Source organism: Lissotriton helveticus, chromosome 2_2 (genome assembly GCF_964261635.1).
Source record: "Lissotriton helveticus chromosome 2_2, aLisHel1.1, whole genome shotgun sequence".
Taxonomy (NCBI): Eukaryota; Metazoa; Chordata; class Amphibia; order Caudata; family Salamandridae; genus Lissotriton; species Lissotriton helveticus.
In genome coordinates, this window is record NC_136060.1 from 298532484 (window position 1) to 298551185 (window position 18702).

The 18702-nt window shown below is 47.9% G+C and overlaps 1 protein-coding gene across 1 annotated transcript in view; it reads left to right on the forward strand.

Moving 5' to 3' along the window:
• FBXL5 (F-box and leucine rich repeat protein 5) overlaps positions 1-18702 on the forward strand; it is a 384640-nt gene that overhangs the window by 113514 nt on the left and 252424 nt on the right. The window contains exons 6-8 of the mRNA XM_078678451.1: positions 7549-7674; positions 11956-12104; positions 12388-12470. Of these exons, the coding sequence (XP_078534577.1) occupies positions 7549-7674; positions 11956-12104; positions 12388-12470 (358 nt within the window). The remainder of the gene's footprint in view (positions 1-7548; positions 7675-11955; positions 12105-12387; positions 12471-18702) is intronic.

An 18702-nucleotide genomic window follows, 5' to 3' on the forward strand; every position in this document is an offset into this window, starting at 1 on the left:
ACTTGCTTGGGCTAGGATCTGGGGGACCCCCAGTACTGACCCTAAGTAGGCCTAACCTTGGAGTTAGGAGAGATAGATCTCTTTCTAGGGACTCCAATAGATCTCTGCACTCTAATGCCTCTTCTCAGAGGAGAAGGAACTCTCCCCAGAGGAGATTGACTTCCCCTCAGAGAATGGAGCATGAAGCTAGGATGAGACAGGCTACTCTGAGGATTGAAAGGGAAGAACTTGCCCTGGCCAAAGAGAAGCTTGCCTTTGCTAGAGAGCAGCAGATGAGTGGGTTAGCTCCCACTGGTGGCAGCAATCTCCCAAGAGATAGAGAGAAGGGTTTAGATACTAAACACCTGACTAAGATAGTGCCCCCCTTTAAACAAGGGGATGACATCCAGAAATGGATGGCTGCTTTGGAGAGGGCCTGCACTGTGCAGTGCATTCCCCAGAGTCAGTGGGCAGCTATACTGTGGCTCTCCTTTGATGGTAAAGGTAGAGATAAGCTCCTCACTACAAGAGTGGAGGATGCTAACAATTACCAGGTCCTGAAAAGTACACTGGTTGATGGGTTTGGTTTAACCACTGAGCAGTACAGGTTGCTGTTCAGAGACACCCAGAAAACTCAGTCTCAGGACTGGTCTGACTTTGTGGATTGTGCCACTAAGGCTTTGGAGGGCTGGTTGCTGGGTAGCAAGGTTACTGATTACACAGGGTTGTACAATCTCATGATGAGAGAACACATTTTAAATAATTGTCAGAACCAGTTGTTGCACCAGCACCTTGTTGATTCAGATCTGACCTCTCCCCAAGAATTGGGAAAGAAGGCAGACAAATGGGTCAGAACAAGGATCAAGCAGAACCAGAACCAGAACCAGGGTGGTCAGAAGAAAGCAGACCAGAAGGGTAATGCTAAGAGTGAACAAAATGACCAGAAGTCTTCACCAGGTCCCCAACAAACCAAAGAGGGTGGGGGTCAGGCTTCCCAGAAGAAGAAGACTCAAGAAGGCCAGTCAAAAAGGTGGTGCCAGTACTGTAAAAGTAAGTCTCACTGGTTTAGTGAGTGCACCAAAAGAGGAGGACAAACTCCTACCACTACAGCCCCTAAGGCAACTGCACCCCCTAGTACAGTCAGTAGTGGTAGTGTACCTCCCAAGGCATTAGTTGGGTTAACCTTGGGAACTGAGGGGTCTGACAACTTAGTTGGCACACTCACTCAGGCTGTCCTTGTCTGTACAGGGGATATGGATATATCCCCTGATATAAGTCCCAATACTTTGGGCAAATACAGGCAGACACCTTTGATTAATGGCAAGATGGCTCAGGCCTATAGGGACACTTGTGCCAGTGTCACCATGGTGACACCTAACTTTGTGGACCCTGGACAGATCATGCCAGGTACAGATTTCCTGGTGACCAATGCCAGCAACGTCACTACCAGTCATAGTATGGCGATTGTGGCTTTCTCCTGGGGTGGAGTGAAGGGTCAAAAGAAAGTTGTAGTCAGTTCAGACCTCCCAGTTGATTGTTTGTTGGGCAATGATTTGGAGTCATCACTATGGTCAGAAGTGGAGCAGAGGACTCACATGGAAATGTTAGGCTTGCCAGCACATGTGCTTGCTGTGACTAGGTCACAGGCCAGAAGATGCCCGACTGAACAGGTGCTGGATCCTGAAAGAATGGACCAGACACCTTCCAAGAAGAAGAGCAGTAGGGTTAAGGCTTTGCCTTCCCCCTTGCCCCAGGTTGAGGATCAAGTCTCTGAGGAGGCTGATCTGAGAGAGCTGAGGGAAACTGAGCCTAAAGAGCTTGAACTTGATCAAGTTGAGTTTCTGGGCTCAGGGGGACCCTCCAGAGAAGACCTCGGGAAGGCACAGTTAGACTGCCCTTCCCTTGAACCCCTCAGACAGCAGGCTGCTGCTGAGGCTGCAGGGAATGCCACAGGTGCCCACTGGGTATACTGGGAAGATGGACTCCTGTACTCTGAGTCAAGAGACCCCAAGCCTGGTGCAACCAGGAGGCTGGTCATCCCCTTGTCTCTGAGAGGTTTCCTTCTCACCTTGGCCCATGAGATTCCCCTTGCAGGTCACTTAGGTCAGACAAAGACTTGGGACAGGCTTGTCTCACACTTTCACTGGCCCCACATGAATGAGAATACCAAGGAGTTTTGTCGCTCCTGTGTCACTTGCCAAGCCAGTGGTAAGTCAGGTGGCACAACAAAGGCCCCCCTCATACCACTACCTGTGGTGGGGGTTCCCTTTGAAAGAGTGGGGATTGACATTGTTGGTCCAATGGAACCCCAGACAGCATCAGGGCACAAGTTTATACTGGTGGTGGTGGACCATGCCACGAAGTATCCTGAAGCTATTCCACTTAGGACCACTACAGCACCTGTAGTGGCAAGGGCCCTAGTTGGAGTGTTCTCCAGAGTGGGCTTCCCTAAGGAGGTCGTTTCTGACAGAGGTACAAACTTCATGTCAGGATATCTGACTGCAATGTGGAAGGAGTGTGGTGTGAACAACAAGTTCACCACACCCTACCACCCACAATGCAATGGGCTTGTTGAGAGATTCAACAGGACCCTCAAAGGGATGATTCATGGACTACCTGAAACTCTTAGGAGAAAATGGGATGTCCTGATCCCCTGCCTCTTGTTTGCTTACAGAGAGGTCCCACAGAAGGGGGTTGGCTACAGCCCCTTTGAGCTTCTGTATGGGCATCCTGTAAGAGGACCCCTGTGTTTGGTGAAGGAAGGATGGGAGAGACCTCTCAAAAAGCCTGCAACCAACATAGTGGACTATGTACTTGGTCTCCGCTCCAGGATGGCTGAGTATATGGAAAAGGCATCTAAAAACCTGGAGGCCAGCCAAGAACTCCAAAAAGCTTGGCATGACCAAAAGGCTGTCCTGACTGTGTACAAGCCTGGACAGAAGGTGTGGGTGCTGGAGCCAGTGGCCCCAGCAGCTCTCAAAGACAAATGGTCTGGGCCCCACACCATCATTGAGCAAAAGGGAGAGGTTACCTACTTGGTGGACCTTGGAACTCCCAGGAGCCCTCTCAGAGTGCTCCATGTAAACAGGCTCAAGGCATATGTCGACAGGAAGGACAGGAGCTTGCTCATGGCCACAGATGAGGGACAGGAGGAAGAGAGTGACCCTCTCCCAGACCTGCTCACTCAGAATCCTGATGATGGATCAGTAGAGGGTGTTGTCTTTTGTGGCAGCCTCACTGAGCATCAGCAACAGGATTGCAGGCAAGTTCTGCAATCCTTCAGACATATGTTCTCTCTGACACCCAGCCAAACTGATTGGTGTACCCATGATGTTGACACTGGGGACAGTCTGCCTGTCAAGAGTAAAATCTACAGACAGCCTGATCATGTTAGAGACTGCATCAAAACAGAAGTGCAGAAAATGTTGGAGCTGGGAGTCATTGAGCCCTCAGATAGCCCTTGGGCTAGCCCAGTAGTTCTAGTGCCAAAGCCTCACACCCAGGGTGGTAAGAAAGAGATGAGGTTTTGCGTAGACTACAGAGGCCTCAATGCAGTCACTAAGACTGATGCCCACCCAATACCAAGAGCAGATGAACTTATAGATAGATTGGCTTCTGCCAAATACTTGAGTACATTTGATTTGACAGCTGGGTATTGGCAAATCAGGTTAGCTGAGGAGGCCAAACCCAAGACAGCATTTTCTACCCCTGGTGGGCATTATCAATTTGTGGTAATGCCCTTTGGTTTGAAAAATGCACCTGCCACCTTCCAAAGGTTGGTGAATCAAGTCCTCACTGGGCTGGATGACTTCTGTGCAGCATATCTTGACGATATTGCTGTCTTTAGCTCCACCTGGGAGGATCACCTGATCCACCTGAGGAAAGTGTTAGAGGCCCTGCAAAAGGCAGGCCTCACTATCAAGGCCACTAAGTGCCAGATAGGGCAGACACAGGTTGTATACCTGGGCCACCTTGTAGGTGGAGGCCAGGTTCAGCCATTGGAGAGTAAAATACAGGCCATCCAGGACTGGGCTCCTCCAATCACCCAGACTCAGGTTCGAGCTTTCTTGGGCCTGACTGGTTATTACAGAAAGTTTGTCAGAAATTATGGGTCCATAGTGACCCTCTAAATGACCTGACAAGCAAGAAGATGCCAAAGAAAGTTCAGTGGACAGCAAGCTGTCAGAAAGCATTCAATGACCTAAAACAGGCCATGTGCACAGCACCTATCCTTAAGAGTCCAGATTACTCCAAGCCATTCATTGTCCAAACAGATGCTTCTGAGTTGGGTGTGGGAGCTGTTCTGTCTCAGCTGAATTTTGATGGTAATGACCAGCCTATTGCTTTCATTAGCAGGAGGCTGACCCCCAGAGAGAAAAATTGGTCCGCTATTGAGAGGGAGGCCTTTGCTGTGGTTTGGGCCCTGAAGAAGCTGAGGGCCTACTTGTTTGGTACTCACTTCACCATTCAGACCGACCATAAGCCCCTCTTGTGGCTAAATCAGATGAAGGGTGAAAACCCCAAACTGCTTAGGTGGTCCATTTCCCTACAGGGGATGGATTTTACAGTGGAGCATAGACCTGGTACTGATCACAGCAATGCTGATGGGCTCTCCAGGTATTTCCACTTAGAGCAAGAAGACTCACCTGGTCAAGGTTAGTTTATTGTCCCAAAGTTTGGGGGGGGGTCATGTAGGAGAGTAGGGTCTGCAATCCTATGATCACCCAGATTTTTGCTTTTTGCTTCACTGGTTTACGACTTTCCCTGGCTGTGGGCCTGCTAATCAGACCCACAGCCTAGCTGTTCTCTCTAATCCAAATTGTACCCAGGTACTGAATTGGCACTGGGCCCTCTCAAGTCCCTGTACCCAGGGCTGAGGTGCACCCAGAAGTCTCCCAGGGGCTGCAGCATGTATTATGCCACCCCTGGACTGACTAACTAAATCTGACACAACTGGCTGCACGACAGCTGGGGCAAGGTGGTGTAATCACCCTTTGCTTTAGATATAGTATTCCTATATCTAAAACTAAATGGACACACAGATCTCCTATCAGTCACTCCTATGGCAGGCCTTAACAATCCTGAAGGCAGAGTGCTTGGAATCGTGTGAGATAGTGCTCTGGCATGAGCTGAGCCTGTCTGCGGCTTTCGGGATCCATCCCTTAGCCGTTTCCATGATATCGCATACCATATACTCTTAAGTGCATTATAATCCTCGCGGTTATATGCCAACTCTGGTATCGCTTTATCAAAACATGTCGAGTAAGGTGTCATACGAATTGGAATACTAACCCCTCGCCAATTCTGGCGACGGGGTTAGCATTCCACCCTTCTAGAGGGACACGACATGGATGTAACCTGTAACCCCGGTTAAAGTCAAACAGAGCCTTAGCTCCACAAAATGGATGCTGCCACCGAGACACAAGTCTGCCCTCCTGCTGCTGGGAGTCCTCCCAGAGCAGGAGGCAAGGACAAAGGGTTTCCTGCCAGGGGCGGTGCTAGCACCGTCCCAGACAGGATTTTGTGTATCCTAGGTAGGCAGGGCTTCAGAGGAAGGTGACTGCAAGTGGCACCCCGGTGCTCACTGTGCATAGGCCGGCTGAAACCAGTTCCAGGGGCACTCCAGCCCCTGGCCTGGGGAAAGCCCGCCAAAGGAGAGGGGTGTAACCACCCCCTCCTAGTCCCACCCATAGGGCAGGACTTAGTCGCGTGCCAGCCCCTTTTTGCAGGATAAAGGTAGGACCTGGCCCCCTTCCAGATCAGATCATCTTTGAATCCTGATACTACTTTCTTCAAGAAGGAACTCAAGACTCTTCCTAAGATTTCTCCCTTGTGACTAAGGAGTAGTCACCCTGCAGCAGCAGGCACCAACCAAGCATCGCGGTTTGTTGCCAGTCTCTCCTTCGGGTCAAGACTGCTCCAGCACGACGAGAACCGGCTTCCCTGGCACCTCTGACCTCAACCTGCATCATCAGCCCAGCTGTGATCCGTGGGTGTGACGAGACCTCGAAGGGACCGGCCATCTTCAGAACTGCACGACGCTTGTCCAGCACGACGCCTGAGTGACCCTCGACTGAGTGCCTTGGGGTAAGAGAAGCCCCGACCCTGAGCAGCTCCAGCACCGAAGTCCAGCCCCCCTGCATCCACGAGATCGGCGTGGGGCCCTTGTGCTTTTTGCTGCTCACCGCGTTGTCCAGGTCGCTTGCCCGTTGGCTAGTGGCCCCCTCACGACGCTCCACGACAACTAACACTGCTGGTCTGGTTGCTCCAGACTAGCCCGTGCTCCCCTCCAAAAGAGGAGCACCCTGGACCCTCCTGGTCCACTCAAGACGCCATTTTAGGTCCACCGCGTGGGCCTTGCATTTGCCAAGACTTGTTGCCCAATCCTGGGTCCAGCGACGTCGACAGCAAGAACCTTCGTGGGACAGCTCGCACCTCCATCCTGGTCGCCGACAACGCCTCCTGGTCCGAGAGACTGCAGAGCCCAGCAGCGCCCACTCGCCTGACTGCGGTGACTTCGCCTGGTGCCCACTTAATCACTGGCTAGTGATTCAGAACTTGGTCCCCTCTGCTTTCAGGTTTTCTTCTTCCCTGATCCAGGCTTGGATCTCTTCGAACTTTTCTTCACTGGCCGCCTGCCAGCAACTTCTTCTTCAGGCTCCTGGTCCGTCAACGTGGGTTTCCGGCGCAACTTGAACCCTATGCAGCCGCAGCCCCTGGGCTAGGTAAATCCAGCACTCCGGTGCCCCAGCATAGTCCAACACTCCAAGTGTTCGGATCCACGCCCGTTTTCGTCCCAGCTAGTCGGGTTCGCCCGAGAACAGTAACTTTGTGAATTCTAGTTTCCATAGACTTTGTCCCGCATCCCGCGTGAGAGTGCACACTCTGCACCCGAGTTCCCTAGGCCTCCTGCTAGTAATCTAAAGGTTCAGTAGTCCAGTCCTAGCGATCCCAAAGCCTCTGAGAATCGTTACTTACCTGCTAGTAATTCGCATTCCACTTTTGTAGTATATGGTTTTTCGTGCTCCTCGGGCATTTGTGTAAATTGTGCGACTTAAAGTATTTTCGTAAGAGTTTTGTTGTGTGCTTATCTCCCTGTCTCATAAAGAGCCAGGGTAGTCTTGTTATAAATAAATACACTGTTTATTTTCATAACAACTTGTGTGGTGTCCTTTCACTTGGTGTTCAAGGGGTAATGTGATGGTAAAACAGCTGGCTTAACACGCCCTCTAGAGTCTTAGCCTTAGACTGCTCGTATCCATGCTACTAGGATAGCTGGTCTATAAGGTTGACTTACAACCAATCATCAATAAGGGTTGTTTGGACTGATACATAGTGATCACTAGAATAGTGAGCACTGCATATCAGGCCAACTTCTCACAGTAGCTAGACAGTACATTGTATACAGTTATCCAATCCACTCCTGCGTTGTTTATGTAATGTAACACTTCAGAGTATAAATCACATACATTTTATGGTGATGGTGTTACTTTTCTAAAAACATTTTGCACTACTCTGATTCCCATTCCCCTAAGATATCTTTGGAAATTTCTGTATTTGTCTTAATAGGTGATTGGTTTAGTGGCCCTCCAGGTGAACTTGAGGTGGAACCAGATGAAGACTGGGTGAACAACAGAAAAGATGAAAGTCGTGCTTATCAGGAGTGGGATGAAGATGCTGATGTTGATGAATCGGGTATGGAAAAAAGGAATTTAGTGCTTGAATAATGCTCATTGTTTTAGGTATTAATAAACCAACCACTTCTGGATATTAAGAAGCATAGTCAGTGTTTCTCATGCTGCCTATATTTTTTTTTCTCAAGACATCACTAGTATTGTTTTTCCTTTTTGTATTCAGGTTGGGCGGAACTCGCGGAGTTACACTCTGTGGAATTCCTTGGAGTTGCAGAAATAAAACTCAGCTGATTTTTGTGTGCGGGACAATTTGGCGCTTCGCACTGCTCACGCTGATTTTTAGCTCCTGGAGCATTGTTCTTCTTTGGACAATCAGCACAAGCAGCATGATGCAGCGCTCCAGAGGGCCTTGCTTCTTTCTGCTACTTGAGCAGATTTTCTACTCTAGCAGCAGCTTTCTCAATGCAAAGTGTGGGGACCTGCTGCATTGAAAAACCTTTTCCGGAGGCATTCCAGCGCACAAAAATTCTAGGGGATGCACATTAGTGCTTGCCAACTTACTGTTGGCAAGCTGCTCATGAGAAAAAACTCCACCAAACTGCGGTTGGCGGAGTTTTGCCGTAACTCCACGCTCCAAATGTTAGCAGGGAAAATTCCCCAAACTCCGCCAGCGGAGCAGAACTTTTTTGCCCACCCTTAGTTTGTATGTTGTTGTTTGTAAACTAATTACTGTGTCATGTTGGTTCACCCTCCTTCCCTTCAGGCTATTACTACAAGGTTAAAAAGTAGAAGTCTACAAAAGATGTCCTCCATCAGACCAATTCTGTGCTTCACCCCATAGCATGATACTGCTGCACAGTGACAGAAATGCCAAGAACCTCCTTTTTCATGGATAACAAACTGTCATGGCTTACTTTTGTAGAACTATGTCGATTTAGAAACTCAAATTCAGTTAACGCACGCACAGTGATTTAGTCGTCCTATACACCTTGTTACTTAAAAATGAAAAAGGTATTTTATTTACTTAAAGGTTTACGTGATCGATAAAAAAAAAAAAAATACTTAAACCCAAAACTGGGACAAGCAACCCTATTTTGTAGATTTATATCTCTGTATGTGCATATCCAGTCAGGTCACAAACCGCTGTGTCATCATATTGTGGCCTGGGTGCTGCATGTCAACAGACAGTTCAGAATATTTCTGTGGTTTATCTGTTTCCATCTTAATTTTTTTTAATTATTTGGCAGTCCCTCTTTCAGAGTTGTGCCTGGGTAGTTCATGTGCAATAATCCATCACAGTGATCAGTATTTGGTACTCTTGGTTAGACTCTCATCAATCAATACAGGTGTGTAAAGCACTGCTACTCACCCTGATGGTCTCAAGGCACTGTGGGGGGGTGGAGGGGGGGTGCAGCCCATCAGACTAAGTGATCAGAACATCCAAAGAGACAGTTATTGAGGTCCTTCCTGAATTGCGTCAGCGAGGGTGATTTCCTGAAATGGATCGGCAGGGTATTCCATGTCTTGAAGGCGAGGTAGGAGAAGGGCATTCCTCCGGTTCTAGTCTTGTGGATTTGCGGGACGGTAGCTGGGGAAAGCTGGGCGGAGATGGCTGTTGGTTATTTGGAATGTGAGGCTCTGATTCAGGCATTTGGATCTGGCGTTGTGAAGGGCCTTGTATGTGTGGGTGAGGAGCCTTGTATGCATGAGTGAGGAGTTTGAAGGCTATTCTTCTGTCGACTAGGAGTCAGAGGTTGTGGAGGTGTTAAGTGATGTCGCTGCGATGGGGGATTTTGAGGATTAGTCTTGCTGCGGCGTTCTGGTTTGTTGGGGATCCATCGGAAGGTCTTTTGAAGCAGGCGGAGTGTGTTGAAGCAGGCCAAGGAGACTATTTTTATCTGGCAGTCCATTGTGAGCGAGGAGACTCCAGTACAATGCTGAGTTCATGTGTGGTTCAACAGGGCAGGGGGACTTACCAGAGCAGAGGGCCACCAGGAGTCATTCTAAGCAAAGGGGGGCAGCTCCAAGAATGAGGACTTCTGTCTTCTCTGAGTTGAGCTTCAGGCAGTTGTCCTTCATCCAGGTGGCCATGTTTTTTATTAATTCGTGGAAGCTTTCCCTGCCGACAGTGGGCTCTTTGGGGAGGGAGAGGATCAGCTAGATGTCGTCAGTCTAGGAGACTATGTTGAGCCCATGGTTTCTGACGATGGCTGCGAGGGGGCGCCCATGTAACCGTTGAAGGTGGGGATGAGGGAGTAGCCCTGGGGTACTCTGCAGTTGATCTGTCGGTTTAGAGTGGTTTTGCTGGGAGTCTAACCCGTAGTGTTCTGCTGGTGATGAAGGAGCGGATCTTGAGAGCCTTGTCTTGGATACCAGCGTCGCGGAGTCTTGTGGCCTGGGTGCGGTGTTAAAGGCCGCCAAGAAGTCCAGTAGGATGAGGGCCACGATTTCACCCTGGTCGAGGAGGGAGCGGATGTCGGTGGCGGAGAGGAGGGCGGGCTCGGTGCTATGATTGCTTCCAAATTTGGATTGGGAGATGTCCAGGACCTGGTTGGTTTCCATAAAGTCGGCGAGCTGGGCGTTGATGGCTTTTTCGATGACTTTGGCTGGGAAGTGGAGCAGAGATGGGCCGAAGTGCTTGAGGTCCCTCGGGACTGCGAAGGGTTTCTTCAGGAAGGGGTTGAAGTCCACATGTTTCCAGTCGTCTGGGAAGGTGGCAGTTGATGATTTTGCATAGCTCAGTTGTGATGGCGGAGGCGGCTCTGTGGAAGAAGCGGTGCGGGCAAGGGGATGAAGGTGCTCTGGAGTGGATGCTGCTCATGATCTTCATGGTGTCTGTGGTGAGTGGGGACCAGCTGTGCAGAGTTGGTCAGGGGATGGGAGTTGGGCATCCGTTGTGGTGGTTGCTAGTGGGGTGGTCTTAGTGTTGTAGGTGTTGTAGATAGTCTTGTTCTTGTGGTAGAAGAAGGTGCCAAGTCTGTTGCAGAGGTCTGGGGAAGGTGGGACATCTGTGGCCTCGCTGTTGGGTTTTGCGAACTCCTTGATGAAGCTGAAGAGTTGTTTGCTATTGTGTGCGTTGTTGGTGATTCGGTCTTGGAGGGCCTTCTTCATTGTGGGTTTCCCAGAGGTGGTGGTGTGCGGTGGTGGCCGCTTTCTCTGGCGGTCTACAGGTCTGGACTCTTGAAGCACGGAAGTGAACCAGCTTGCTTTCTTGACGTGTTGTTTGCCAGTGTCTTTCTTGAGGGGGATAAGGGTGTTGGTGCAGTTTATGATCCATTGGTGAAGGTTGCATGCTGTGGTGATGATGTCTGAGTATATCGATGGTGATGTGTCGTTTAGGAAGGGGGTTAGTTGATATTCAGTGACTGTTCGAACTTCTGCGGGGTAAACGTTGGGCGTGCTGGTGTGCTCATGGGTTTGTTAAAAGAGAAGATGCAGGTGTGGTCCGTCCAGAAAAGTTTGGTGGTATGGCTGTATGAGATGCTGTTTCCTGCTAAGAAGATGGGGTTGAATGTGTGTCCTGCTGTATGCATGGGAGAGGTGACTAGCTGTTTGTCTTGTTGGCAATGTTATCAAGGAAGGGAGAAAGTGTTAGGATCGTTTTGGTTGTTCATGTGGAAGTTGAGGTCTCCGAGTAGGATGTAGTCGGTGGATGCGAGGGCCTCGAGTGCCATGAGGTTGAAGATGGTGTGGGTGAAAGAGGCACAGGGACCGTGTGGTCTGTAGACTATGGTGGTGTTCGTGTTGAAAATCTCATCTCATCCTCATCCGTGGATTAGATATACATCTTGGGTACTCAAACAACCTTCCAGACTGGCATAAGCAAGCCTGAATCAAGGAAGAGTGGGTGACTTATTACTGTAAAGAATAAAGGTCCAAGGACAGCTATGGTGTCTTGCCACTCAAAACATTTCACACATTTTCTTCTTCTGTCCTACATGCAACCTTTTTGAAATGTCACTGAAAATGCTCTCAATCTGGTTTTCTTTTGTACCCTATGGCAAGCCTTTTTGCTTTGATACATGTACATTACATTGTTCTTCCCTATTCTTAGTGTGCAACTTCACATTAGTCTGGCTAACTTGGCATGCAAGATAAACTATAGATGCTGTGCATGAATAGCTTTTTAGGTACTAATAAAATAGAGGATGGTGCCTGCTCTCAACTGAAAGAAGGTAGTAAAAATGAGGATGTGGTCTGTTCTCTTCTGAACGACTCTAAGAAACTTAATTAATTTGCATGATTTCTTGAACATTGTTTTTAAACCATCACATCTGTCATTAACTATAATATTGAACTACGTGCTCCACTGAGCTAAATTAGTTTTTGTTTTTTTCCACAGAGGGTGCAGAGAATGAAGTGCCAGCTATTAGTGTTGCACAGAGGGAAAAGCACTTGCTCCATGGTTTAATTCATAACCTGCTCCCGCGTGTTGGCTCATCTGTGAAAACATTAGTATTGGCTTTTAGTTCTGCGGTTTCTAGCAAAATGGTAAGCCCTCGCTTTGAGTATGCGTGACCAACATGTCACACATTCTGTCAGATTGGTTCCAAACCTGTATGCTAACCTGCAGGGTACACGCAGCCTTCTCGCGGTTTGTACATTTGTTAATATTTAAAGTCATGTAGTTTAAATCTTGCTTGAACCAGATTGTATAGATGTATTCAGCAAGAGAAATTCCACAGACATGAAACTAACAGTTTGCTTTAATATTTTCTCAAATTGTACCCTATATCCCCAGGCACAACTGTAATCTTTTTTTTTTTTTGACCAGGTTCGACAGATGTTGGAACTTTGCCCTAACTTGGAACATTTAGATCTTACTCAGACCGATATATCGGACTCCGCATTTGAAGGGTTCGTGTTTTCAGTATCTCTAACAGTTGACTTGACTGGTGCTTATGTGCACTGCAACGTTTTGCATCCTGATGGACCTGTTAATCCCTCATTTAGTTGATGTAGCCTACACATTTATTTCTGAACACTGTTGATGCTTGTTGCACATTTGCTTTTATGTTGCGTTCTTGTTTAAAGACCTAAACATCTGTGTTTACTTCTATAATGCTATCCCTTAGTAGTTCTTAATCTGCAGTTTTGTAGATACATTTCTCCTTCTTGGAGGCTCTCTGATGTTCACAAAATTTAAGTAGTGTCATTCTATTAAACTTATTTTTTTTAAATAAGCAATTAATTGAACCTCGCATACTGCAGAGTCTGTAAACTGCTTCACTCTCTGCTTCTTCCGTTTTTAAAATTTTTAAATGAAAGGGAGTGGGCCAATTGACATCAGAGTTTTATGTAAAAGATTGCTGTATGCATTTTAGGACTCCAGGATGACTCCTACTATTTCAGTTTACACTTGTTCAAAATCGTACTGTTTTGCCTATTTTTCACTTTAAAACATTTGATTCCGGTCTCAGCAAGCCCACGGTTGGCCTCTCCCAACAGCTTGGAAAGCCCTTTACGTCTTTAGATTTTGTTTTCTGTTCTTTTGTGTTCATTATTTTATTTTTATTTCTCTCCGCAGCCACCATACTATTATGCAAACTGGCTTTATATATACTACACCAAAGTGAGGTATAGTGTGTATAGAGTCCAGGTGACCCCAGAGGCAGGCAGAGGTTAGAGTTAGGTAGAACCTTACTCTCTATTTGTGGTAGTGTGGTCGAGTAGTAAGGCATATCAGAGGACAGTATTAAGCATTTGATGTACACACTCATTCAGCAAATTAATTCACACACTCAAGAACTGAACTCTAGGCCAATTGTTTTTGTATAAAAGTATATACTGTTGTTTTATTTTTAGAACCAAGCAAGCCTGGCACAGGTAAGCATTAAATACGATTCAGTAATAAGTTACTGGATATAGAACAGTTTGAAAATGCAATAGAAATTGTACTTTGTTTGATTTACAGGGGATGCAGCAGATTGCAACACTTAGCAAATACAGTACATTGAAATGAAAAGGCTTTTTCAGTAAATTACAGGTAATTTACTTTTTACTTTACTTTTCTAACTCGATGCTAGATACCTAGATTCAGGACTGGGACATTTCCTGCAAACAGGTAAGTACGTTTTGGTTATTTGCGTGATTTTTAAAGAGTATTTTTAGATTTCAAAACTCCACACTTCAAAACTTTTTGTAAGAAAATTGTCAGTGTAATCCCATGGAGGAAAAACAGTTTTTCGGTTCACAGGTAAGTAATTGATTGTGGGAGTTAAGGTTCTGGGGTTAGACTCTGGTCCCCCAGGGTCAGTGATGCACTGTTGCACCCTCAGCGGCACTAGGGCAGCAGTGTTGAGGCCCAGTGTTCTCCAATGGGGGGAGGGGGCCTCCGGTTGATGGCTGCTGGCAAGCAGGCCACAGTGTTGTGGGAGCAAAGCTCCTAGGGTTAAGCTCAGGACAAATGGGGAAACAAAGTAGCTCAAAAGGTGCACCCTCAGCGGCACTGGGGCGGCCGGGTGCAGAGTGCTGTTTCGACGTCGGGTGCTCTGTTGTTTTCTATAAAGTACCTCCGGTTTGCAAAACCACGGCAGGCAGGGAGACTAAGGACTTCTGGGTGCGACCACCACTTGTAGAGGTAAGTTGGGAAGTTAAGCGTTGGTTAGGCACCGTCTGTTTGGGCATACAAGGCTGTGGGGAATCGGTTGCAGGGGTGCTTTTTGAGGTCGGGTCTTCTTACCAGCTCCTGGTCGCGGTCAGGGGGGTCTTCTGGATTTAGGCTGCAGGCATCGGCTGGAGGCTTGAGGCAGATCAGGGGTCGCCGGATCTCTGGTCAGGATCGCCGGGGTGACGTCCTCGTGGTGTTTTTCCACTCGAGGTCGTGCCCGGTTCGTCGGGTGCAGAGTGGGCTGGATTTGCAGTCTCTGGCTGCTGCCAGAGGTTGCAGTTGAACAAATCCGGTGTTCACCGGAGAAGCATTCTTTGGAAGTGAAGGCAGCCAGGTCCTCTGGGGTTTTCAAGGTTGCTGGCTGCAGAAGACACCAGAATTTCGCAGGAGCAGGTTCAAGGGGAGACAGGCCTGCAGGGCTGGGCGAAAGTCAGTGGGCGTCTTCCTCTTGTTAGCGGGCAGCACGGGTGTTCGGTCCTTCTAATTCTTTTCTTCTTGTTGTTTCTGGATCCTAGGAAGCAAGGTTCAGGGTGCCCCCTAAAAACTAGATGTTCGAGGCATATGAGCTGCAGATCTCACACTTAGCATTAGATCGCCATCTGGTGTTGGGCTCGTATGATTGCATGTTGTTGTCGTCTTGGAAGAAGCCTTTGTAGTCACAAGATAGGTGACTCCTCCCTTGGACGATAGTGCGCATGGGCATCGACTCCATCCTTAGATTGTTTTTTTCCGTCACTGGGTTTGGATGTAACTTTTCCGCTCCGGTTCGAAACCTACTTTCTGAGTAGTTTGATGTGAAAGAACATACTTAATCTCGTCCAGATAACTTTTAAACATGTCGACCATCGACTCGACTTAAGCAGTTTGCTTCCAGTAGTCGACGCGGGCCTTTGGGCCTATCCACGCCGTGAGGCCTACAGCTCATGGAAAGGACGCCATTCAATAAATGCCCCCAATGTGGAGCAAAATTCCCGCACAGCGACCATCACAAGGTCTGTAACCTGTGCTTATCACCTGAACACGCCAAGTCCGGCTGTCCAGCCTGGGCATCCTTTCTATTGAAGAAGACCATTCGAGATCGAAGGGCCCGTCGACACATCATGCAGAGATCAGCTCCGGAACCGGTGGACATCTTCGACGAAGGCCCAGATGTCCCAGAAGAAGATTCCGAAGATCTCAAAATCGTATCTGAGGCCGATGACTCCATCACTCCGGGTCAACGCTCCAACAATCCCCCCCCCCCCCCCACACCGAAATCGAAGGCAATGGTCAACACTCCGCCTGCTGGGCCCCGTCGCGACTGAAAACTTACTTCAGGAGCCCCGCCCTCGAGCCCGGCTCCAAAGAAAATCGAAAAGTCTTCCGGTAGCTCGGGACCGAGCAAAACAGCACGTGCCAATCCCACCAGCACCTTCGGAACCGAAGGAAGTCCCGACACCGAAATCCGTTCCGACACAAACAAAGATAAACCAGGCACGAAAACTCGCAAGCCCGTACACAAGCCAGCTTCGGACGCTTCCATACCGAAGAAACACGCTTCGGCTCCGAAAACGAGATCTTTGGAGCCAAAACGTACGCCAAAGGACTCTATCACGCCTCCTAAGGCTAAGGACAAAGATAAACAACAACCACGCTCGCATCCTAAAAAATCGGCGCCGAAAGCGGTTCCTCCAGACGTGGAGCTTTTTGATCCTGAGCCTAAGCAGAAAAAAATCTATATTGATCCAGAGACAGGACATGTTACCACTGCACCATATAGAAAGAGGAAGTTCTACACAGCACCTGTTCCTCCAGTGCCTGTGAAGGACTATGCCACATCGCCTATGCACCCTTCTTCTCCTATACTTCCTTCTAACCCACCTCCTCTTCCTAAACCTATTACACCTCAAAATTATCCTCCTCCTTTTTCTCCACCTCATACACCTCCTCATAACGAAGATGATGATGACATGGGGGTAGGAGGTGACCCAAATGACCCTTTTACGTACCCAAATGACCCACCTGATTGGGAGTACCCGGTCCCACAAGACATACCGGACATCCCAGATCCACATCCATACCCCTCAAAACCATCTACTCCAGAAGATAATAACGGGTTTGGACATTTAATCAATAGAGCAGCCATCTATCATGGTGTCACAATGCACTCAGATGAGGCAGAAGAGGACTTTTTAATAGATACTTTTGAACAATACCAAAAGTCAGTACAAATATTACCCATGATTAAAGGGGTCATTAAGCATTCCCCCGAAGTGTTTAAAGATTCTGTACGTGCTAGGATTCTAAACCCCAGAATAGAAAAGAAATATAGGGCTGCCCCTGGAGATCCTGCCTACATTAAGAGACAGCTACCCTTAGATTCTCTAGTCGTTTCCAAAGCTAGAAAGCATGCTAACTCCCAAACCTCAGGAGAAGCGCCACCGCCTGATAAAGAATCTAAAATATTAGACGCTTCAGGTAAAAGAATAGCTGCCCAAGCGAGCACTACCTGGTGCATAGCTAGCACACAAGCACTGCTCGCAAGATATGACTGGCCCATTATGATCAGTTAGAAAGACTACTACAGCATTTGCCTGACCAATATAAAACACAAGCAAATGATCTAATCCAAGAGGGCAAGCTAATCTCAAATGCATCAATCAAATGTGCACTTGATGCAGCAGACACTGCCTCTCAAGCAGTAAATACTAGTGTCCTCCTTAGACACCACGCATGGCTACGCATCTTCGGTTTTAAACAAGAGGTCCAAACTACTATCCTTAACTAGCCGTTTAACCAACAACAGCTTTTTGGGCCGGCTGTAGACCCGGCACTAGAAAAAATGAAGAGAGACACGGAGACTGCCAAATCGATGGGAGATTTACAGTACCCACAAACACGAGGCTCCTTTTGTCGCTCCTTTCACAGAGGAGCCTCTAAACAAATGGGAGCAGACAATTCATTTTACTTTAAAGCCAATGCACAAACAACCCCCAACAGAGGATATTTTAGAGGTGGATACAGAGGAAACAGCAATAAAGGAAGAGGTCGAGGTAACAACACCAATCATACCTCTCCCACCATAAAACAGTGACTTCCTTCCGCTCCCCCCACAACATTCTAATCCTGTCGGGGAAGATTAGCAAAGTTCTGTAGTAGGGGATCTCTGTGTATAGTCATAATCTAGTGAATAGTCCAGCTCATGTGCGGGGACCCTGGAGCATTCAAAAATAATCTCTTAAGCGGTCTTCTTTGCAGTCCTGCATAGACACTTGAGAGAATTAAAGACAAATAATGCAGCCCCAGTAAAGAAAAGGCCAGAAAACGACATCGTTCTCCGTCGACGTCGATGGCCTCGACATCGGTGTCGAGAGGCATAACCACGGTGTGTTCCCCGTCTCCCCAGGGCTCTGGGTCAAAGCGGCGTCGTCATCGTCGAGGGGATTGACGTCGAGACCTCCGACGAGGTCGACGTCGAAGACAACTTCGTCGTCGAGGTCCCACTGACATCGATAGGGGTCAACAAAAAGTGCTTCACATCAATAACCTAGAGCTGCTAGCAATATTCCTAGCACCAAAACTCTTCCAAGTCCAGGTACACAACAAAGCTGTCTTAATCCGCACAGACAACGACAGCCATGTACTACATTCAAAAACAAGGAGGCACACATTCCCTGCAACTGTCCCAGCTCGCTCAGAACATTTGGAGATGGGCCATTCCACAAAACATATATCTGCTTGCAGAACACCTTCCAGGAGTTCACAATCGGATAGCAGATCCTTTAAGTCGACAGACACAACAGATTCACGAATGGGAACTACATCTGCAAGTTCTTCTATCTTTCTTTCCCAAGTGGGGTCATCCAGACATAGATCTGTTTGCCACACATGAAAACGCAAAATGCCCAACCTTCGCCGCCAGGTTTCCACACCGGCTGTCCAAGGGCAATGCGATATGGATGAACTGGTCAGGCAGATTTGCGTACGCTTTTCCGCCAATCCCACTAATACCACTAGTAGTACGCAACCTGAGACAACAGTCTCTCAAACTCATCCTAATAGCTCCCACATGGGCACGCCAACCGTTGTTCACCACACTGCTAGAACTCTCTCTAGTTCCACACCAAAGACTGTGTCTAACACCATCCATGCTAACGCAGAACCATGGAGACATCAGACATCCAGATCCAAGTCAACTGAATCTGGCGATCTGGCTCCTGAAGTCTTAGAATTTGGTTACCTTAACCTGCCACCAGACTGTATGAATATCATTAAAGAAGCCAGAAGGCCTACTACTAGAGCTTGCTATGCTGAAAAATGGAAGAGATTTGCCATTTACTGCACTAATAATCAAATTGATCCTCCTAGGTGCTTCCATCCGGAATATCATCTGCTACCTTCTCCATTTACTAAAATGTAATCTAGCATATTTATCTATACGTTTACATCTTGCAACAATTGCAGCATATTTACAAAATAGACAACATATATCGTTATTCA